The sequence below is a fragment of the Botryllus schlosseri genome, chromosome 7 (assembly GCF_051294905.1).
Source record: "Botryllus schlosseri isolate E-star chromosome 7, Bs_hap1, whole genome shotgun sequence".
In the NCBI taxonomy this organism is placed as follows: Eukaryota; Metazoa; Chordata; class Ascidiacea; order Stolidobranchia; family Styelidae; genus Botryllus; species Botryllus schlosseri.
Window position 1 is genome coordinate 26,623,052 of NC_137242.1, and position 23,859 is coordinate 26,646,910.

A 23,859-nucleotide genomic window follows, 5' to 3' on the forward strand; every position below is an offset into this window, starting at 1 on the left:
GTGTCCCGACGCGGAAGAGGTTGAACTCAAAATACATCAATCAATTAATCAATCAATCAATCAATCAATCAATCAAGCAATGTTCAGATTATATATTTTTATCTGCCAAGACACACGCACAATGTAGGCCTAAATTGAACCAATGAACCCTGAATTATACACATACTTTTAGAAGCGCAGATTTACAGCATGGGCGCATGCATGAATCTATGTACAGACGACTCCGCTTCATTCGAAAACTTTGGTTCCGGTCACTCCTGACCGCATTAAGCGGAGAAACGCATTTCAAATACTGTACTGTTGCGCAATGAATGAATTTCAGATGCGCCAAGCTGCATGCAACTGCATGATTGCATTGATTTCCGCGATCGGTACCGATTACTACAGTGTAGGGAAGCTGTAATTCATTTATAACCCAGCAGTACAGTATAGTTAATGCGTTGTCTCCCTTTACGCATGACATGAAATGAACAATTGATTTTCCGCTTCATTCGTACAAAGCCGTTTTTCCGCTTAATTCGACCATTGCAATGCTACGTCATATCCATTTGAACCCGTTAGGTTTGAATTTTATAAAATCACGTGACGCTGCGATTTGTGATGTAAATATACGACACTGAAGATACCGAGGTAAGCTAATTGAGCATGAACCATCGTCGTTACCAGTTGTTGTTGTTGTTGTTGTTGTTGTAGGAGGCCTATGTGGGGTTAGTGGCGCTTAACCGCTATGATTTTCTGCACCAAACCACTTCGCACGCTAAATTACATTATTTGGGTGAGTAATACGAATTCAACACCAGGCTCAATAGTCTATGGACTTACAATAACACCAGTGGCGGCTCGTGACAATATCGGGTGGTGGGGCAAGGGCTGCAAGCGACTTTTTATCAAGATGACGTCACAAGGGCGTTTTCCAACGTAAACAAGTAACTTGGTGGTACGGACTACGCCACTACGGTAACACGAACTTCCCGTCAACAGTGATTTTAACGTATGTGCCGCGAGAGGTCTGCCGGTGAGCCGTGACTTGAAGTGTGGTAACTGCGTAAACGGCGTACGGAACAAAGATTCGACACGGTTCATGTTCGCACTATACCTGACTAATTATCTGCAGGAATGGAAATGACTATAACTCGAGAGATTGCGTAAGCCTAACTGGAAAGGTCAACGAGTTCGGACACATACGCAATTGTTATCTCATAGATTGGACATGTCATGCTGGTGACGTCATATTTTGTGATACGATTGTTGATATACAATGTTCTTTCCAATTCTCTACTAGTTGCTGACGATTACCCCTGACGAGTGTCAGCCGAAAATATTCGGGATCATTTCAATATGAATATACTATTTAACATGTCATATTGAATCCAAAACATCATTCTGAAGAACTACGGATAGCAGCCTCGAAAATTCGGTCCCGGTACAGCATAGAAGATTTTGGCCTTGAGGCTGGAGACTGTCATACGACACATACGGCTTACGGTCTATAGCAGGGCCGGCCAACCCGTGGCCCGCGAGAAGGTTTTGAATGGCCCGCGAGATAATTTCCGATTGCACCGATTGTGAACTTGTGAGGGCAACAGAAAATTTGATTAGTCTTGCCGCAATACTTGAGATGTGATGACTAAAATATCAGTTCCGACGCATTGGCAGATCCATGAGTGAGTCATATATTGGTAGATCTTCGTACACTACAATAAAGCAGAATGATTTGCGATAGATTTATCAAAAGTAAAAAATTTCTACACGCTTTGCGCAACATGTTGTCACTCGATTTCTTGCTTTTAATATTGTTGCCCCATTGTGAAAATGAAAAAACTCCTAATATATCAGATTGAATCTAACTATATTCGCGATTACGAGAGATAGTGTCGTTCAACATATGCGACTTTGTGTTTGCACTCGCAGAAAGACTGTCGACTATGAAACCTAGGCAGAAAATGATTGACGCATGTTGGTCGAAACTTTCGATATCGATATATGTCCAGACGCCGATAGCCCAGTCCTTGCAAACTGAGCCAAGCGATATACAGCAGGCCCGCAATATAGTCAGGTGACAATATTATTGACCTGTGAACTAGGAAAATTTTTCGCGCCTTGCACGGCTAGTGGCCCGCGCAACAGTTCGTCAACCGAATGTGGCCCTTTGGCTGAAAAGGTTGGCCAGCCCTGGTCTATAGTGTCTATATGTCTGCTGCAAAATCGCCTTTGGAATATATATTACCGAATAAATACGTGGATGAAAGCCGAAAACTTGGTACACTGTTACATGAAATCATCGAGAAGTAGCCTCATGACCGTTTTCGGTATGGTACACTGTCAAAATTAATACGAACAGACCAACACCGATTTTTTCGTAAAATTTACTCAGAAATAGGCTGATCAAGCGATCAGCTGTTAGCCGCCATCGAAAACGAAACAACTATCGCGCTTGACAGTGGTTGTAATTGTAAGCAAATGGCCTGAAGGCCACAATTTCACGGTGAAAGTGACATGGGAGAATATAAAATAAAAGTAAATATTTGAAAGCAAACCGAGGATGTTAGTGAACTGTTTCATGATATCATCATCTCATCACCTATCTCAGTATGGAACACAGTTAGCGTTAACACAGATACATCGGCTTTTGCGTGAAATCCGCAATACTCGACCTTGATAACGAAATTGCTGCCCTAATCATTGAGTGCCAACCTTGAGACTTGACACAGCGTTCGATACGAAAATCAGGACATACCGTGCTAAAGCTCATGACGGATCTAGGTAAGGAGCATCGTTAAAATCAATGGAGACCAATACCGGCTTTGCGTAAAATATGTTTGCGATAAATGACGAGTCAGCTCTCACTCGACTTAGGAAACGAAATTACCACTAACAAAGTACAGTGACAAACTTGAAACTTGGTACAGCGTTCGATACTAACATTAAGACTTACCGTACCAAATGTCATGACCGATCTCGGTATGGAACATCGTCAAAATCAACGGATACCAATACCGGCTTTTGAGTAAAATCTGTTTCCGATACATGACGGATCAGCACACACTCAACTTCGGAAACGGAATTACTACCCTAAACTTTAAGTAGAAACCCTGAAACTTGGGACAGTGTTAATAAATACCACCATCACGACATGACATACCAAGTTTCAAGAATTATCATGGTGTGAAACACCATCAAAATCGACCTATACCAGCAAAGGTCGACTAAACGCATATGACGGTAACCGAGTTCAGATATAGATACGATTGTTACATCACACCTTAAGGGCAACCAGGCTATGTTGCCCCGGTTGCTCGGTAATTTTATGAATAGGAGAGAGTAAATCACTGTTTCTTTATTGTGCGCGGATTTGAGAGAATAGACAGTGAAAGCTTGTTATGAGCGCTACTGGGGCATGCCCCGGCTAGGCATTCGCAAAGCGAAAACACGGAAGAGAATTCGATTTTCGCAGAGACTTCGCTATATATGGGCTTGGGCATTTACAAGCGAAAGGACAAGAAGAATACGATTTTCGCCGTGATTTTGGTATATATAGATTGTTGTGCGTCTATAAATGGTAAAGAACTGTTATTGAACAGAATTTTAGGTGGGGCAATGCCCCAGTTGCCCTATAGGACGAGCCGCCACTGAATAACACCCGTATACAGTCATGTCGACATGATTCAGTCGTAGAATAGAAACAAGGTGAGAAATTAATTTCGTCACCGATACGGGGACGTGATAATATCTTGCTGACCGGACTATTATAATATTGCATCGCAAAAGATAAACTTTATCACGATAAAGCAATCGCAATATTCAAGGCAGAAATTAAAAAATTATATGATGCTTGCAACAGGAAGTAATTTTGGTTTTTAATCAGTGATGACACCGTTCTCCGATATCACCTTTGTCCATGACGCACAGTAACTGTTACGCCATCTCCCCAGTTCAAAAACTATTGCACTATATTGATGCCGCTAGTTTTAGTGAGGTAGCCATCATTACGCACAAGCCATACCAGTAGAGCCACCAGTTATGGGGGCAAACCTTTGTAGCCATTTTCAACGTCAGAACAGACTATAGTCAACAACTCGCCAACCCTAATTTCACTAGTAGGTTCAGCCTACCCGTTTTGAGTGGCCCGTAGGTAATTCTCGAAATTAGTTATATAATCAAAAATAAATTACGCAGGTACTCCGGTAGTTTATTATGAACTGACAAGGCCAATCATAAATTTAATTGGCGAGACCGCAAAATTTTGGATGTCAATAACTAAAATATCAGTTCCAACGCATTAGCGTTGCCAGGGGTAAGGCATATTTTCGTACGTCTCCGTATATGACCAATTGACCATAAAGTAAATATTAATAATATCACACAACAACGACAGTGGCGCTTTGCGCCGGAGCCATGCCATTCTTCTCTGTATCGTACCGGTTTTAGTATGTGTACCGTTGAAGCGAGTAAGGGACCGTTCAATGTAGCCTACTATTTTTAGATGGTACATGAGTTCCTTCTGTTGACACAGCCTTGGTTGGTTATTTTGATAGAAGTCGACTCAAATAAAGCTCCCTAGTGAAAGTGTGAACCACCCCAACGATTCAAAATTTGTCGTCTCGATAATTTTTCGCACAAGCGAGATTATCCAACAGGTTTGTTCCAATGGCAAAATCTATGGCTTTTGATTGCTCAGCATCAAGGTTGAGGGGATGAATCAAAGGTGAGCTTTTAACCGAGCGTGATGCGCGTGTTCTAATAAATCTCGGGACATGCTGTTTTATGCGGTCCAGCAAAAGCTTTGACGTTCTTCTCACGTCCCGCTCCCAATTATGTCCGTGAAGAAAATAATGAACCGAGGATTACAGCTTTAAGGGGAGTAGCAACTCAAAAAGTTGAAAAAAATCCAACTTTTCTTCTGATTGGAAATATTATCATTGTATCTATGCTGTCACTTTATGGCCGTATTTCACCTAAACAATACCCAAAAACTGCAAAATTTCAATTTTATTTCCCTTTGATTTCCCTCATGTTTCGTCCGATAACTCTAGCATAGCATATCGACATCTAGCGACTGTGATTATTTCATGGTGATTGGAGTAGCCATCCGCAAGTTAGGTTTTTGACTTGCTAGTCCCCTTAAAATCCTTGCATTTATTTTCCTCCATCTTCGATCTGGCCATTCTCCAAGATTACAATATCCCAGTTTACTTTTTGGATAACAACGAAAGGAGATGGGTTACTAATTTCTATATTTACGTTATGGTAGTGTTGGGCAGACTCGAGTCAACTTTGTTTAGATGAATTGACTTGACTCGCTTCAGTCACTTCGCAAAAGTGGCTAAACGCGACTTCACTCGGGGTTTCAAACTTCTGGATTGAATCGTAGCTCGAAGTAAAATATTCGAATCAATTTTAAATCATCAAGTAATCGGTGTCGACGAAGTCGCCCTACCTTTAAGTACATGTTTTAGGCCCGTTGATTATAACCTGTGATAGTATAGCCAGTCATACAACGATTGTGCAGTCTGCTTCTACTCACACTCCGCTAATATGCCACAAAGACAATGTCCGCAAACGAAGTGATTAGAGATTGCGTCGTCGTCGACAACTAGTAGTAGGCCTATTCTATCTAGAGTGGCATATACAATATGAATCAATTTAAAACAAACATGTTTGCTTAAAACATGTTTTTTTATTGTTTTTTTTGTCACGACGTCGCGGATCTTTAATTGTGACGCTACAACGAATTGACATTGACTTTTGAAAGATAAGGCTACTTTGTCGAAAATTCCTTCCTACCCCTGTTATAAACGGACCAAAATATCTTTAATCAGCCCAACATAGATATGCAGCATATTTACAGTCAGCGGTTATCATCTTCAGATCACCCGTTGTGTGACTTGACTTGATTCGAGTCAAAATGAGCAATGACTCGAAATGACTTGTGACTTTAAGATCGTGCCTTGATCCCAACACTGCTTTATGACTTACAAATCAACTGCATCATATTGCAACATTGCGATCTTGCCGCCACTCTAAATAATAATAAAACATATTCGGGTGGTCCCGTTGGTATAATGACTTCGTTACATCATGTTATTTCGTGACCTCCTGTTTGCGATGTCAAAAGATATTGAAATCGCCAAAACGTACTAAACTAAAAGACGCACACGATTCCTAATTGGACTTTCTTCGCTGACTTAAATAATTTTTCTCTGCGGGATGACAATTGTCTTGTGGGGTTCAGATTGCCAGGACAGAGACATTCGGCGTAATGTTTCCTCTGATTTTTCAGGAGACTGCGCGCACTCACCAACTCACATCGCGGTCCCTTGAACAACAGTGCGCAACGACTAAGAAAAAGGTCATAACTTCGGATTTTTTATGCGCAGAGACGTTTCATATAGGCACCTATAGACAATTAAGCATTTATGTATATATATCGACGTTTTCGGTCAGGATAACGGCAGTCCTTTTCGACCAAGGTTTTCTCGCTGCCGATCGTTCTGGCGCACTTTACGTTGTCGGAAATGTTAAATGGCCTAAAACTTGATATGTCTTGGTGTGTCGTGGAGCGATAATGGCCGAAGCCGAAATGTCTTGTTCTATAAATCAAGCGTACTTTTTTGGGGGAAAGGGTACCCAATAATCAAGATACCTGGCAACATTAAATCAAAACAGAAAATTGAATAAAGTTGCATAAATTTTCAAAAAAATACTCCATTATTTATGTTTATTCGCGAAATAAGTTTGGGCACCCTTTGAGCTCCCCCCCGAACTGTTGGGGTTTGGGATGCAGAAGTTACGGTCCCGGGTATGATACTGAACAGCCGAAAGATTTTCGCGAGAGTTTCATCACCGACCTTCCTGACTTTATGTTTTGCGACTGGTACATCTCGGATATCTGACTTTATTTTAAATGCATCAAAATATGCAAACTGATGTTCCTAATGTTTGAACGCTGAACGATATCATTTTTCGCAGACAACACCCCTTGCCCTGCTCGACGGACCAGTGTTCCACATATTCTGGCTGCTGGAATCCCAGGATGATGTGACCGTGAGTCCAATAGTACAACACCTTTCGACGCGAGGATAACCAGTGTACCACTTCACGTACGTAGACCCCGTTCCGTTAGAGAGATGAACACTCCGCGACTAAAGCCAAATAAACACAATTATTGCATATCTTAGTTGGCCAATCAAATGGCTATTGTCAGAGGACCACACTTATAGAGGAGATCATTCGATCAAAAAACGAAATCACGGTTTGGAAATGGACTTCTGCGCAGTTCATTCTGTGATTACCCAGAGTTGGGCAACTAGACAATTTTCAGTTTCGGTTCCAAATTAGATTAGAAGGATTAGAATTAAATACACAGTTTTTCCGACATTCGATTACAGTTAGAATTGATGCATTCACAAAAATTTGGGGAACTGAATTGAAATCTGAATTCGAAAGTAATACAACAAAAATCAAGTTCAGTTCGTATGAAATTGGATTTCGTTCTCAAACGAATGGAAAATGTATGTGCACCAAGATTGACCCTTTCCGCACCGGTATACAGTTCTTCTGCGGCATGTTCAGGAATCCAGAAGTTAGACTAGAATTAAAGCGGGGGCATCGAAACACTTCACAAATTATAATATAATTTGATTATCGGTATATCACTCCTAATTAGCCTTATTAGAGTAGACAAGTAGAATTATGTATTTGTCCAAGTCTGCTTATACCGGCTCGGAAATACATACTTGCGACCGAAACGTCAATCCCAGCCATGCGTGAATATTATCACTCGTTTCTGGCGATATCAAGCTTCTTAAGTATCTTGTGATCATGTCGTAGTGCGATTCAGAATATATCATCGCCGGTTTCCCTCCACGTGCCGCGCAGATCGACCTTGCTTCTTCGAACCTGATTCGTTCGTATCGCACTTCCATCCAAAAGCACTGGCCGTCATGCTTTACCGGACAGAGTCCTGATAAATGATTTGCTCTATTTAAAAGCAGTCAAAGTATTAGGGGCAGAGCCGTAACAGCACTTCGTCAGCCCCCCCCAAAACGTTGGTCTTGTACCCCCCACAGGGTGATAAACCGGACTTCTGGGGGGCTTCGCCCCCAAGACCCCCTTGTCTCCCCGCTCTTTCGGCCTACTTGTCATCTATATTGGGTGTCCGTTTAGTGGGCCTCCCATTCCCGCCTAGACGCGCGGAGCGCGAACAATTTCAATAATTCATGATTAAATCGGTCAGTATCATCGGAGATTGCATATATATTGCTATCAAATTTTATCCCCTACTGCTGACGTATTCAGATTTACCGGTAGAGCTGAGTGAGATGTAATTAAAAAGGTATAGGACCCCTCAATAAATATTAAACATCTTCGGGCGTATACCCGTTGGCAGGAACGAAACAGCACTTCGTCAGGTCCCAAAAAAACTTGGGTCTTGTACTCCCATAGGGTGATAAACCGACTCCGGTAACCGACGGACCCCCCTCATTCATCTTGTTGATTGCTTTTGCCACGAAATCAGCCGTACTGTTTAGTGTTTAGTGAGCCAGCGCTAAGCGCTAAAATTTTCGATAATTAATGATAAAATCGGTCAATAAGATCGGGAATCGCATATATATTGCTATCAATTTCTTGTCCTCTCTGCTCACTTTATTAGATTTACCGGTAGAGCTGAGTGAGGTGTCTTGGAAACTGTAGGGCCCGTAAATGATAATTACACATCTTAGGCGGGCGGACCCGTAAGTATGACTTCGTTACATGATGTTATTTCGTGACCTCCTGTCTGCTATATCAAAAAATATGGAATCGGGCAAACGTACCAAACTAAAAGACGCACACGATTTCAAATTGGTTTTTCTTCACTAGCGTATAATTTTTCCCCGCGGGATGGAATTCGTCTTCTGAGGTTCAGATTGCTAAGACAGGAACATTCGGCGCCAGTCATTTAGGCGCCTAGGCTATGGACAATTAAAGCTATATGTATTTTGTATATATAACGAAGTTTTCGGTCAGCGTATAAGGGCGGTCCTTTTCGGCCAAGGTTTTTACGCTGCCGATCGTTCTGGCACACTTCTTGGAGTCGCATGTAATATGTCCTAAATCAGTGGTTCCCAACCTTTTATGACTCATCGCCCCCTTTTGAAGCTACACACCGATCATCGCCCCCCAAATATTAGGAAAATATAAACAGCACTTCTTCAGCTCCCCAAACATAGGTCTTTGGCCCAATAGGGTGATAAACCAAACCCCAGACCCCCTCAGCCTGTGAGCCTTTTGTCGCTACATATCAGCTATACCCTATTTCATGTAGTGTTTGGTGAGTAACCGTATTTCGCCTAAACGCACGAAGCGCGACAAATTTATATAATTCATGTTTGAATCTGTCAATATGGTCGGGAATTGCATATATAATGCTATCAATTTTTTATCCTCTTTCTGCTCGCGTAATCAGATTTACCGGTAGAGCTGAGTGTGGTGTGCTGGAAAAGGTAGGACCCCTAAATAATAATTAAACATCTTCGGGCGGAATCGTTGTTATATTGACTTCGTAACATGGTGCTATTTTGTGACCTCCTATATCTGCTATGTCAGAAGATATTGAAATCGTCAAGACGTACCAAACTAAAAGACGCACATGATTTCAAATTGGTATTTCTGTACTGGCAAATAATTTTTTCCTCGCGGGATGGCCTTTGTCCTGTAGGGTTAAGGTCGCCAAGACAGGAACATTCGACGCCAGCCATTGAGGTGCCTATGGACAATTAAACATATCTGTATGTATATCGAAGTTTTCGGTCAGCACAAGGGCATTCCTTTTCGTCTAAGGCCTTCTCGCTGCTGATCATTCTGGCAAACTTCTCGGAGTCGCATGCTACATGGCTTGTAACTTCATATGTCTTGGTGCGTTGTGGCGCAGTAATGGCCGACTCCGAAGTCTACCATTTCCATAAATCATGCGTATTTTTGTTGGGTGACGGGTACCCCAAAATCTAGATGTATGATATTATTAAATCGCGCGCAGCTCTAAAAATTTCTAAAAGATTACTCTTTAATTATTGCTAATTCACTCAATAAGTTTGGGCCCCCACCCCCAATTGGAAAGTTAGGGATGCGGTAGTTACGGTCTCGACTCCAATATAGCCGCTTTAACGCGCTATCGCCCCCTACCGCCCCCTTCTTCCATTTTCGCCCCCCTATCGCCCCCTTCGTTATTTTCGCCCCCCTAGACCGCCAAATCGCCCCCTGGGGGGCGATATCGCCCACGTTGGGAACCACTGTCCTAAATCGTTTTATGTCTTCGTGGGTCGTGTCGCGGTATTGGCCAACGCCGATATGTCCATTTCTAAAAATCTTTCGTGTTCTTTTCTTGGGGGAAGAGTACCAAAAAATCATGATATTTTGCACCTTGAAATCGCGAATAGCGCGAAAATTTTTTTAATTTTTTAATTTAATTTTTAAAAGTTGCATAAATTTTCAAAAAATACTCTATAATTTATGCTAATTCACGAAATAATTTTGGGCCCCCTTCGAGCTCGCCCTCCCCCAATTATGAGTTTTGGGGTGCGGCAGTTACGGTCCTGATTAGGGGTTTGGGGTGGCGAGTAGCGCATATTTGTATGCTGAAAGTCCGCAACATAAGTGGTTCACGGTTAGATTAGAGGAAACTACCGATCTAGTTAGTTGTTGGTCAAACTAACTGTTTTTTGAGTAGTTCCAGTTCTAGTTCCAGATTTTGAAAATAATTTAGTTGTATGAAAACTAAAAAACATGCGTCGACGTGAATCGTGATATCGGTTTTCTGTTGTGTGATGCCAAACTACTTTTCCCGTCCTATTGAAATACTGACTATATCGCCAATATTTCTTAGCTCATGCATTTGCAGTTCAGTAATTTATAATATAGGTTATTAAGGAGCTGTGTTTTAGTTAGTTAGTTATTTAATCAATTATAACGCTAGTTGTGAGTGAGTAGTTCTAGCCAGGGTCGTAACTGCCGCATCCCGAACCTCTCAATTGGAGGGGGGACGAAGTGTGCGATTTAGATTCTGGTTGTAGTTCTAGTTGCGCATTTTGGAGATCCAGTAGCTTGCAAAATTATGGTCGCTAGTTGTAGCCTACTCAGAATGCGCGAGGGCATCTTTACCTTTTAGGATTTAAAACCTGCTGTCAGATGTGGTTTCGCATCTTTACGCAGGGTATTCATATAGAAACACACCTTCTCTATCCTCCAGCTGTTGGATTCTCTTGTTTGCTTCCGATAGAGCATCCGTGCATGACCTCAGGCCTGAAACAGTATTTAATATCAATATCAATGGCAAGTGTATACTTCGGTTTGATCCATTGTGAATGACGCACCGGCACGCACTTCTTCTCGCACGACGTCTGCGATCCATTCGCGATCCGCAATTCCACGGGGTCCACGAGCACCCTGTACGCCCTTTTCACCTTTTGGCCCCCTCTTGCCAGGGGCGCCTTGAGTGGTCTCGAATGGAGCCTCCGGTGACAGTACTTCGTTCGGACAGAAAGCTTGATGCGCCCTCCAGATATTCAAGCACCCGGATGGGTGTTGCGGTTGCGATGACACGATATTCGAATACACGGTGGATGCGATCAGCAGAGATATTGTCAATGCATTCATCGTGGGTGTAGGATACAAATGCAACTTGGGAGTGCAAAATACCTTTCGATCACAAATTAGCTCGGAAATAAGTCTATTGTTATCAATTGTTCCCCGTCGTTAATATCTGTTGCACAAAATACTTACTATAATCCACGAATCTAACACGTCCATACAGCGCATACAATCTAGTGCGGAGTATGGACCGGAGCCGGATTGGACATCCGGCCGGATTTTTCAATTTTGGCCGGAGCCGGATCGAAGCCGGATCATTACTTTTTTGATCTTAATTAATAAGCATGACTTTTGTAATTGAATAACTAATAACCATGCGTCGGTAACTGCCAAGGCGGTGCGAAAAAAACGACCCACATTTATAAATTCACGGAAGCCACCGTACCGTCGTAGGGTGGAGCATGAAACGGTGCTGGATTGGATATCCGGAGGGACTTTTTCATTTTTGACCCGAGCCAGATCAGTGCTTTTTCTGATACGGCCTGAGCCGGATCGGACCTGGACCAGAGAATTGAAAAACAGGATCGGTGTCGGACCAGAGAATTTGCCGATCCGTTCCGCACTGATGGATACACGCGATACCGGATTATTAGTGATATCCCCATATGAATATGTGATAGAATTTCCACATATATGAGGTTTGCAGTTAGTGTGGTAATAGCTCAGAGGTTCTCAACCCTTTTTGGCTGCGGCCAAGTCCTGTTTAATATGTGGCAATCGCCGGTACTGATATGTCTATTTCTTCAAAATACGCTGATTTTCTTCTACTTATCATATTTAAATGTATACCTCTAGAGACATGCAACGAAGATGTTCAAGTTCCACCTATAGTTTAATTCCACTATGGTGAGGAATAAGATAATCATTCTGGATCGGTTTCAATCAATTCTTTGGTCAATTGGATACTATACAGAGAGGTGGAGAAAGACTTTGTATATGCAAGCTGCACATGTACAAAATATGTATTGTATTTACTGAAGTTGCGATGTCAGAATATTCAGTTCAATGCTACAATGCTACATTATGTACAATGATTTCAAGCAGGACGTTTTAATCAGACTCCAAAGATTCACGTGCGGCGCAAAATCCCCAATCCACTGCGATTCGTTGTGGTGGATGTTGATAATAATTGATAATAATTTGCAGTAATACGTCCTGCCGAAGTATACCTCAATTATACATCAAATACAGTTCATTCCGAGTTTATTACATACCCTTTTCAACAGCATACCACATATGACGCTGCCGAAATACTTGGTTACTTCAGAAATAACAAGTGCCATGTTTTAAACATGTCTGTTTTAAATTGATTTTGTTTTAAGTGCAACCCTATCTGTGGTTCTCTCCAAAATGCTCGTGCGGCCCACTGTTTGAGAACCCCTGTACTAGCTGTACCCGCTCTGCCAGATCAATCATATTCATGTTGGACATCTACTAGAATCATACATATACAAAAAATTGGAGATTTACCGACTTTCTCCTCCATATACTATTGATGTTCTAAAGTTACCCGTTATGCTGCACAGTAATATAGTGAGACACAATCTGAATCTATGAAGAACCTATGAAGAATCTATGAAGGCCTCTCGATATTCATCCGAATGAGCTTCCAAACACACTACACAGATTCGCGTTATCAAACTCTCTGGCGCCAATCCGCTGTTGGGTTGGAATGAGGTAAAGTTTGGAATGACGCAAATGAGTCTTGTTTGGCCTGTGATCGGTTCGCTTTCTAGCCATTTACTGTAACTATTGCGGTTCAAAATCATACTCGAGGAAAAGAATGCGACACAATGTGGTCTCGTGCAAAATACCGAATTCTTACGTCACTTCGATGACGAAATCAATACGAGCATGTAGTCAACCAAAGTCATAGCCAGGATGAAAACTAGACGAGGAACGAATTATACGCCACCGACATGGGGACGTGGTTGTCTTGATGGCTCGGACTATTTTAATTTAGCATCGCAAAAAATATACGTTTTTACGACGACGCAATCAGAATATTCAATGAAAGAATTATAAAATAATATTATACTTGCGGCAGGAATTAATTTCGATTTTTATTAGAGATAACACTTTATCTTTCCGAGATCACGAAGGCATATTTGTCCATGACGCACGGACGGTATCGCGCAATCTCTTTTGATCCTGTCACGTCACATCCTCAGTTCAAAACCTACTGTCCTATAGCAATGCCTCTTGATTTAGTGGAGTTGTCAATACGCACAAGCCATACAGGCAGAGCCACCAGAATCGAACCCGCGTAGTCATTTTCGAAGTCAACAGAATACTCAATAACTCAACGCTAATTTCACCGGTATCATGAGCAGCGACATATGATTGTGTCGCTCCTTCATGGAACTTCATGGAGCTGTGTAAAGCCAGTAGTCGCTTGTAATCCGCTTATACCTACTTTACTGATTTTGCCATTACGCACAGCCAACACAAGCAGAGTCACCAAAACCGAATGCTTGTAATCGTTTTTGAGTTGCGATGTAGCATGCAGCAGCCAGTGGTAGGATTAAAATTCCTTGCCAGCAAACAAATCGCAAAGTTTCCCCGCGGTTCGGTTACAAAAAACTGATGTAGGCTACAGTAACCAAATACAATTGAGGAGTATATTCATATTGAAATGAACCCGAATATTGTCGGCTGACACTCCTCAGGGGTAATCGTCAGCAGTAGAGAATTGTAAGTAACATTGTATATCAACAATCGTATCACAAAATATGACGTCACCAGCATGAAATTTAGAATAAGAGAGCGATGTGCTATTTTTAGATGGTTAACGAACTTCTTTTGTAGACACAGTAATGGCTGGTGTATTCTGATAAAAGTCGACTCCAAGGCAAACAAATGAAAGTGTGAATGGTCCCTTCCGACGACGCGAAATCTGTCGTCGCGATAATTTTTCGCACAAGCGGGATTATCCAACAGGAGCGTATAATTCCAGTACTCGAAAAAATCTTCTGTTACTTCTCGACTCGAATCATTAAAATTAATGGTAGATTCAGATTCGAGTACTCGATTCATTGTGCCCAGCCCTGCTAGTAGTGTTCTATCGAGTGTTACATTTGAAACAAAAATCAATTTAAAACAAACATGTGTAAAACTTTCTCATTAAAATTAATGCTCGATTCAGATGCTAGTACTCGAATCATTGTGCCCAGCCCTACTAGTAGTGTTCTATCTAGTGTTACAATAAAAAAAAATCAATTAAAAAAGAACATGTGTAAAACATTTTTTTCTATTGTTTTTATTATGCATGACGTCGCGAATCTTTGATTGTGACGGCACAGCGGATTCACATTGACAGTTGAAATGATAGGGTAAACATGGATCCTTTGACGAAAAAAGCTTCCGACCCCTTTCATAAACGGACCAAAATATCTTTAACCAGCACATGAATTGTGTTGATTAAGACTAGGGCGATTTTCTTGACGGTGAAAAAAAGTCAAAATTTTTCATAATGTAACCTACTTTATAGGCCCACCGTTATAGGCCCGTTGTTTGCTCATTGTAAATCATAAACGGTCAAATGAAACAAATAGATTGACATGGTGTTATGCTGAAAGTACCACAATATCCTAACTGAAGCAAGACGGCTTGGGCAATGGTTCTTATATCAATTTTTTCATGTAAACATTTGTCAGTTTTAAAGTCAAAAAGTTATATCAGGCCTAACTACTTCGCCATGACAGACAATTCTAACCAGAAATGAAGAAAAGTTGTGCAATTCTAAAATTATGTGCGACCACGCCTATTTACATACATGACGGAAATATGTTGTCAAAAATTATTTTATACCGTCAAAATTTTCATATTTTATGTAACAAAATTGTCTTATTCGTGACCGAATCTTGGATGATGAATTTCTACCACTAAAGCAAAAGTTTACTAAGGAGTAAGACTAATATACTTTTACTGCATAACACTGAAGCAGAGGTGGACAATAACGAAGTACTTGTACTGTTTCTGGTATTCAAGTAGGTTTTGCCTATTTGCAGTACTTACTCAAGTAGGTATGATTCTAGACTACTTCCAATTCTACTCGATAGTTTTCACCCTTCTTAAGGCAAAACCGGGGCTAGAATTTCTACTTTGTACTTACTTGGTATTAGCTAGGTCGTATGGAGCAGTAGCGAACGATCGACACATTCGATAGTCCTTATTCATTGGTATTGCTGGTTGAAACGGTCAAGTCTAGTCAATAGGCTAAAACCTACCAAAATCGTCTCAAGCTTTCGTGTTGGCCTTCGTAATGAATACGTAATTATTTCAATCAATAATGTTAACTAATTCAACTCAACATTGTGAACGCGGGAGTTTCAGAAATTTTGGAAGATACCTTAAGGTCTCAAACACGCATGCGGCCCGCCAGAGCATTTAGTGCGGTCCGAGACGACACCGAAAGCTTGAAACTATTCATCAAACTTCACTATCAAATCAAATGCAAGCGCTACCATGCAGTGGAAGATTCACTATTTCGTCACATTTCCAATTCATGATGACAAAACCTGACCCTTAGACGATTCGTCACTGAAATTTGTGAGTTTGACTAGGACGCGAGCTTTCTTAGAATTACTCAGACTCGGGCTAACTCGATGACAAAATGAAAATGACTCGACTGAACTCGGAGTGACTCGGAATGCCGTGAATTTGTTAGAACCATGGACGCAACAGAACTAATCGCGTATCAGGGGAACAGTAATAGATCAGAAGGTCGCAGCTTGGTATTTCGCTATCTTAGCAAGTAGTTATGGAAACCATTGGCAATCTGTTAGTTATACATTTTTGTTCGTTAAATCATGTTATTATGTAAGGTCACTTAAAGGCAATGTTACGCTCCATCGATGTAACAACAATGGGCCGTTCGGCGTTCCGATATTTCAATCGCTAGGACACATTCATTAATATATTTATATTATTTGACGATATTTGGCCATGAGATTAATAAATAGCCTAGGCCTACTTATCAGAAGTATACGCGAATCCTGGATTGGAATTACAATGCTCAACCTAAAAATGTTTTGATATCAGATCAGTCTCTATTATCAATCTGTTCAATTCAAAATATTCATAGTAGCTGCAAAATTATAACCCGATAGCTTTTATGATGGCATCATACATTTGTCCACCCATATGGTGTCTATATCTTATAATTAATATATATCAAGTACAACAACAATTCTTGAACACGGCTTTTAACAGTAAATTCATATTTATTGACTCGAAGAACTTTTCGCGTGCCTCTTATCAAGAGCAACCGGCACGATAAAGGATGCAGAACAGAGATGGATTCAAAACCAAATGGCGAATTGTGACGCAATAATGAAAATTTCTAAATAACATGAATGGAAATTCAACCATAGCAACAATGCGGCGTATATAGCAACAAGCAACTTCAAGAAGTACTGCCCGTGAGGAATAACATACAAATGCAATGAGACAATGCAGCAACACAGAATAAAAATTGTACAGAAATACGGACGAACAGCTAAGCAACAACAACTAGTGTGAGATTTTAAGATTATACAAAAATTCTTTCTGTCGACAAAGGACCGGGTTGTTGAGTTTGATGAAAGTGGATTCCAAAGCTGTTAAATGAAATATGGTTCTACCCTTGGACAAAACTGAAAACATGTCGTCTGAATAGTTTGAGGCGCAAGACGGGTTGTCGATCAAATGCTGGCCAATTGAAGAACTGCATGCCAACACTTGGCTGTACGATTGGGATTTTGATGTGTGTTTCTGTTTACATTGCTGAGTGATATTCTCAGAATCAGGAGACTGCGATGCCGATCTTATCCCCTTAGGAACATGCTGTTTGATACGCTCTAGCAAGCGTTGGGATGTGCGTCCCACGTACCGACCGTCACAGTGGCATTTGTATTCATATATGACCATACTTTGATGAAAAGCAGGCAGCACATCCTTTCGCGTGTTGGGCAGAATTTGTTTCGTTGTATATACAATCCTCGCATTAACAGTGTTGTAACATGATTCGACGCATGGTCTGATTGATTTGGTGAATCTATTGGAAACAGAGCCAAGCCAAGGAAGGTGTATGTACACCGGGCATTTGTTAGGGCCGAAAACTGTAGGTTGTCTGAATTTGCGCATTTTCTCCGCAATGGCAGAGTCAGTGATGCTATCGGGATATCCATTTTTGGACCAAATGGATCTAATCCAATTTAATTCTGCGGACAATTTGTCTTCAGAGCAAATCATAAGTGCTCGATGCACAAGGGTAGAGATCAAATTTAATTTACGCTTTTTCGGACAAAAGGAGTTCCACCTAGCATAATGACCGGTGAATGTTGGCTTCCGATAAACTGATGTGGTGAATTGATGACCCGTTTTTTCTACCAAAACATCAAGAAACGGTAGGGAACTGTTTTGTTCTTTATCTACTGTGAATTTGAGGGATTGATGCATTGAATTTAACGTATCGAAAAAGGCATCACACTGTCGCTCACTTTGAAAAACCACAAACGTATCATCAACGTATCGATAATACATAAGAGGTTTATCAGAGTCCGAAAATAACTTATTCTCGTGGAACCCGACAAAAATATTAGCGAGGGTGGGTCCCAATGGTGAACCCATGGCAATGCCGTCAGATTGCTTATACATCATGTCGTTGAAACTAAATTCAACCGACGAAGTTGATATTTCAAGCAACTCCAAGAATATTTCCCGCGGAATTGGAGGAGGTTCAAGCTCACCATTGTAAAGAGTGTCAGCGCAAATATTGAAAGTTTCAGTCAATGGCACATTGGTAAATAAACTAACAATATCGAATGAGCTCATATATACATCATTGGGATCAAGAACGAAATTTCGAATTTTCTCAACAAATGTGAATGAGTCACTCAAGAAATTATTTGAATAAACAGACCGGACGGGTTCGATTATTGCGTTTAGCCATTTTGCTAAACTATGTTGTGCCGAACCAGACATAGAAAGAATTGGACGCAGTGGTGTATTAGCTTTGTGTATTGGAGTTGCTTGAAATATCAACTTCGTCGGTTGAATTTAGTTTCAACGACATGATGTATAAGCAATCTGACGGCATTGCCATGGGTTCACCATTGGGACCCACCCTCGCTAATATTTTTGTCGGGTTCCACGAGAATAAGTTATTTTCGGACTCTGATAAACCTCTTATGTATTATCGATACGTTGATGATACGTTTGTGGTTTTTCAAAGTGAGCGACAGTGTGATGCCTTTTTCGATACGTTAAATTCAATGCATCAATCCCTCAAATTCACAGTAGATAAAGAACAAAACAGTTCCCTACCGTTTCTTGATGTTTTGGTAGAAAAAACGGGTCATCAATTCACCACATCAGTTTATCGGAAGCCAACATTCACCGGTCATTATGCTAGGTGGAACTCCTTTTGTCCGAAAAAGCGTAAATTAAATTTGATCTCTACCCTTGTGCATCGAGCACTTATGATTTGCTCTAAAGACAAATTGTCCGCAGAATTAAATTGGATTAGATCCATTTTGTCCAAAAATGGATATCCCGATAGCATCACTGACTCTGCCATTGCGGAGAAAATGCGCAAATTCAGACAACCTACAGTTTTCGGCCCTAACAAATGCCCGGTGTACATACACCTTCCTTGGCTTGGCTCTGTTTCCAATAGATTCACCAAATCAATCAGATCATGCGTCGAATCATGTTACAACACTGTTAATGCGAGGATTGTATATACAACGAAACAAATTCTGCCCAACACGCGAAAGGATGTGCTGCCAGCTTTTCATCAAAGTATGGTCATATATGAATACAAATGCCACTGTGACAGTCGGTACGTGGGACGCACATCCCAACGCTTGCTAGAGCGTATCAAACAGCATGTTCCTAAGGGGATAAGATCGGCATCGCAGTCTCCTGATTCTGAGAATATCACTCAGCAATGTAAACAGAAACACACATCAAAATCCCAATCGTACAGCCAAGTGTTGGCATGCAGTTCTTCAATTGGCCAGCATTTGATCGACAACCCGTCTTGCGCCTCAAACTATTCAGACGACATGTTTTCAGTTTTGTCCAAGGGTAGAACCATATTTCATTTAACAGCTTTGGAATCCACTTTCATCAAACTCAACAACCCGGTCCTTTGTCGACAGAAAGAATTTTTGTATAATCTTAAAATCTCACACTAGTTGTTGTTGCTTAGCTGTTCGTCCGTATTTCTGTACAATTTTTATTCTGTGTTGCTGCATTGTCTCATTGCATTTGTATGTTATTCCTCACGGGCAGTACTTCTTGAAGTTGCTTGTTGCTATATGCGCCGCATTGTTGCTATGGTTGAATTTCCATTCATGTTATTTAGAAATTTTCATTATTGCGTCACAATTCGCCATTTGGTTTTGAATCCATCTCTGTTCTGCATCCTTTATCGTGCCGGTTGCTCTTGATAAGAGGCACGCGAAAAGTTCTTCGAGTCAATAAATATGAATTTACTGTTAAAAGCCGTGTTCAAGTTTTGTACCACCAATCAGCTATTCAAGTATTTTCGGAAGAGGTACAGTGACTCTCAGATTAAGTTGCTTAATCGGATAGTCAAAGTGAGAGGAAGAATCAGAGCTTTACGAGCATCAATTGACTTCTTGACGAATTGCATCAACATGCGCACTCTACCCAAGTTCATGAAGGCAAGGATTGAAAATTCTCGTGCTAGGCATAATCCGAGGATAGAACGAGCATTTCTTCGTGACGAAATTGAAAAAGACCGTTCAACTTTAATTTACGTACGGAAAATTTGCCGTTCTCTAGATCAGAACGCCAGAGAGTTTTTGTCGATATTTGATCTTATCCGATTTTGCCGCTACCTTGCTATTATTGATGCTCAAAAAGAAAAGCAAAACCAAGTGAAGAATGAACGCAACTTACAATTTTTATTCCAACACCGATTTGGAAAATCTAATGTGGACGATAACTTGATTCATAACCTTTCGGACTATGAGCTCACGAAATCGGAAAGATTTGTGCTCTCGCACGGCTTGGACTTCTGCATGCCGCCTACGAATGTGAAGCGTGAAGAGATATTTTCCGAATTTGAAGTATTACTGGCTCAACTTGCGCATCACAACGCGAATAGCCGAGAGAAGTATTCAAGTTTGAAAGCTAGGTTGAGTGACTTAGCCCACGCATACTGTGGAACTCCTGTTGACGTTGGTGATTTTTTAATGACCAAGGAATGTTGGCAAGCTATTAAATCACTTCGCTCCAACAAGAATATTTATATAACAAAACCGGACAAAGGTAACGGAGTAGTCATTCTCAACAAAGCAGACTATTGCCAAAAGATGGAGAGCATTCTTCAAGATTCCTCCAAGTTCATTTCTCTCGGACCATCGAGTTCGAATGATAATACGAAAAAGAATGAGGGTAAACTACAGCGTCGTCTACTAGCTCTAAAGAATCAGAAGGTTATCCCTAAAGAAGTCTATGAATTCATCAGACCGTGTGGATCACAAAGACCGCGTATGTATGGCTTGCCGAAAATACACAAAGCTAATACACCACTGCGTCCAATTCTTTCTATGTCTGGTTCGGCACAACATAGTTTAGCAAAATGGCTAAACGCAATAATCGAACCCGTCCGGTCTGTTTATTCAAATAATTGCTTGAGTGACTCATTCACATTTGTTGAGAAAATTCGAAATTTCGTTCTTGATCCCAATGATGTATATATGAGCTCATTCGATATTGTTAGTTTATTTACCAATGTGCCATTGACTGAAACTTTCAATATTTGCGCTGACACTCTTTACAATGGTGAGCTTGAACCTCCTCCAATTCCGCGGGAAATATTCTTGGAGTTGCTTGAAATATCAACTTCGTCGGTTGAATTTAGTTTCAACGACATGATGTATAAGCAATCTGACGGCATTGCCATGGGTTCACCATTGGGACCCACCCTCGCTAATATTTTTGTCGGGTTCCACGAGAATAAGTTATTTTCGGACTCTGATAAACCTCTTATGTATTATCGATACGTTGATGATACGTTTGTGGTTTTTCAAAGTGAGCGACAGTGTGATGCCTTTTTCGATACGTTAAATTCAATGCATCAATCCCTCAAATTCACAGTAGATAAAGAACAAAACAGTTCCCTACCGTTTCTTGATGTTTTGGTAGAAAAAACGGGTCATCAATTCACCACATCAGTTTATCGGAAGCCAACATTCACCGGTCATTATGCTAGGTGGAACTCCTTTTGTCCGAAAAAGCGTAAATTAAATTTGATCTCTACCCTTGTGCATCGAGCACTTATGATTTGCTCTGAAGACAAATTGTCCGCAGAATTAAATTGGATTAGATCCATTTTGTCCAAAAATGGATATCCCGATAGCATCACTGACTCTGCCATTGCGGAGAAAATGCGCAAATTCAGACAACCTACAGTTTTCGGCCCTAACAAATGCCCGGTGTACATACACCTTCCTTGGCTTGGCTCTGTTTCCAATAGATTCACCAAATCAATCAGATCATGCGTCGAATCATGTTACAACACTGTTAATGCGAGGATTGTATATACAACGAAACAAATTCTGCCCAACACGCGAAAGGATGTGCTGCCTGCTTTTCATCAAAGTATGGTCATATATGAATACAAATGCCACTGTGACAGTCGGTACGTGGGACGCACATCCCAACGCTTGCTAGAGCGTATCAAACAGCATGTTCCTAAGGGGATAAGATCGGCATCGCAGTCTCCTGATTCTGAGAATATCACTCAGCAATGTAAACAGAAACACACATCAAAATCCCAATCGTACAGCCAAGTGTTGGCATGCAGTTCTTCAATTGGCCAGCATTTGATCGACAACCCGTCTTGCGCCTCAAACTATTCAGACGACATGTTTTCAGTTTTGTCCAAGGGTAGAACCATATTTCATTTAACAGCTTTGGAATCCACTTTCATCAAACTCAACAACCCGGTCCTTTGTCGACAGAAAGAATTTTTGTATAATCTTAAAATCTCACACTAGTTGTTGTTGCTTAGCTGTTCGTCCGTATTTCTGTACAATTTTTATTCTGTGTTGCTGCATTGTCTCATTGCATTTGTATGTTATTCCTCACGGGCAGTACTTCTTGAAGTTGCTTGTTGCTATATGCGCCGCATTGTTGCTATGGTTGAATTTCCATTCATGTTATTTAGAAATTTTCATTATTGCGTCACAATTCGCCATTTGGTTTTGAATCCATCTCTGTTCTGCATCCTTTATCGTGCCGGTTGCTCTTGATAAGAGGCACGCGAAAAGTTCTTTGAGTCAATAAATATGAATTTACTGTTAAAAGCCGTGTTCAAGTTTTGTACCACCAATCAGCTAAACAACAATTCTATTCAAATAGGTATAAATGTGATGATTCTTTTCGTGCCAGGCCTCAATTGATACAAGAGTAAATCACATTTTGACGATGTGTGTTTACTGCCAGTCTGCTGGATCGGCTCACTTTCAATAGGACAATTCATTCCCACCAAATAAGGCCTACTTGGAAAGACATAGAATACCTATAAAAAATTCTGCGGCCCGCGGCGTCGTCAAAACTGGACAACTGGCCCGCGAGCACATCTGAGTTTGAGACCTCTGCCTTAGATTGAACTCCGTCATACATCACAATATACAACTGGCCTACGGGTATTTTGGGCAAGATATTTGTAGTCGCCACTTAGTCTATATTGCAGCAGTATGCGGGGTGGATCCACAAATTCTCTGGACCGACTGCGATCCTGTTTTTCAATTCTCTACTCCGACGCCTAGGCCGGGTTCTTGAAATGGCATTAGTCCGATCCTAAAAAATCCGGTAATACTAATCATCTAATAGTAACTATTTCTATGTGTTGCGAGATAGCGCATCGGTATTATACGCAGCTTCAACATCAATGGGTTGCGGGCTCCAGTCCGACCGAGGTCGACTTCTGAATTTCTATACCTAAGTGTTGGAGGTTTATCTAGGCTCCTCCTCGCCACCTCATCCGCGTAAGTGGTGTATTACGAAAAGCCTAGAAGTGGGCCGTGTTATTACGGAATGAAAATTAAGAATATCGGTCTGGCGTAAATGACCATAGTATAGTAGTCGACAAACACCTGAATACCCAAAAAACACCAACCAAATATATTTTTCAAGTGAACTACAGAAACGGTAGATCACAGGGTACGAGATGTGGGATATATTGCAACAAAAACACGTGAAATTAAA

The 23,859-nt window shown here is 41.0% G+C and overlaps 2 protein-coding genes across 3 annotated transcripts in view; one reads left to right on the forward strand and one right to left on the reverse strand.

The window, feature by feature from the left end:
- Window positions 1-11,778, reverse strand: part of LOC145442757 (uncharacterized) — a 31,395-nt gene extending 19,617 nt beyond the window's left edge. The window contains exons 1-4 of one of the 2 annotated variants that reach the window (XM_080320745.1): window positions 11,352-11,777; window positions 11,212-11,280; window positions 7,737-7,963; window positions 6,882-7,142 (exon numbers count right to left, since the gene is read on the reverse strand). In XM_080320745.1, coding sequence (XP_080176871.1) covers window positions 6,957-7,142; window positions 7,737-7,963; window positions 11,212-11,280; window positions 11,352-11,634 — 765 coding nt within the window. In that variant the 5' untranslated portion in view covers window positions 11,635-11,777 and the 3' untranslated portion in view covers window positions 6,882-6,956. Of the gene's footprint in view, window positions 1-6,881; window positions 7,143-7,736; window positions 7,964-11,211; window positions 11,281-11,351 lie in introns of those variants that run through there. The other variant, XM_080320742.1, reaches the window with a different exon arrangement.
- A 6,462-nt stretch (window positions 11,779-18,240) lies between these two features.
- On the forward strand, window positions 18,241-22,955 carry LOC145443181 (uncharacterized). The gene is made up of 2 exons (XM_080321171.1): window positions 18,241-18,372; window positions 19,560-22,955. Exon 2 carries the CDS (start codon window positions 20,103-20,105, stop codon window positions 22,644-22,646), a length of 2,544 nt encoding a protein of 847 aa, XP_080177297.1. The 5' UTR covers window positions 18,241-18,372; window positions 19,560-20,102; the 3' UTR covers window positions 22,647-22,955.
- Window positions 22,956-23,859: the final 904 nt, after the last annotated feature.

Coding starts and splice junctions, on each gene's coding strand:
- LOC145443181 (XM_080321171.1), top strand. CDS start 20,103: ATGAATTTACTGTTAAAAGCCGTGTTCAAGTTTTGTACCACCAATCAG.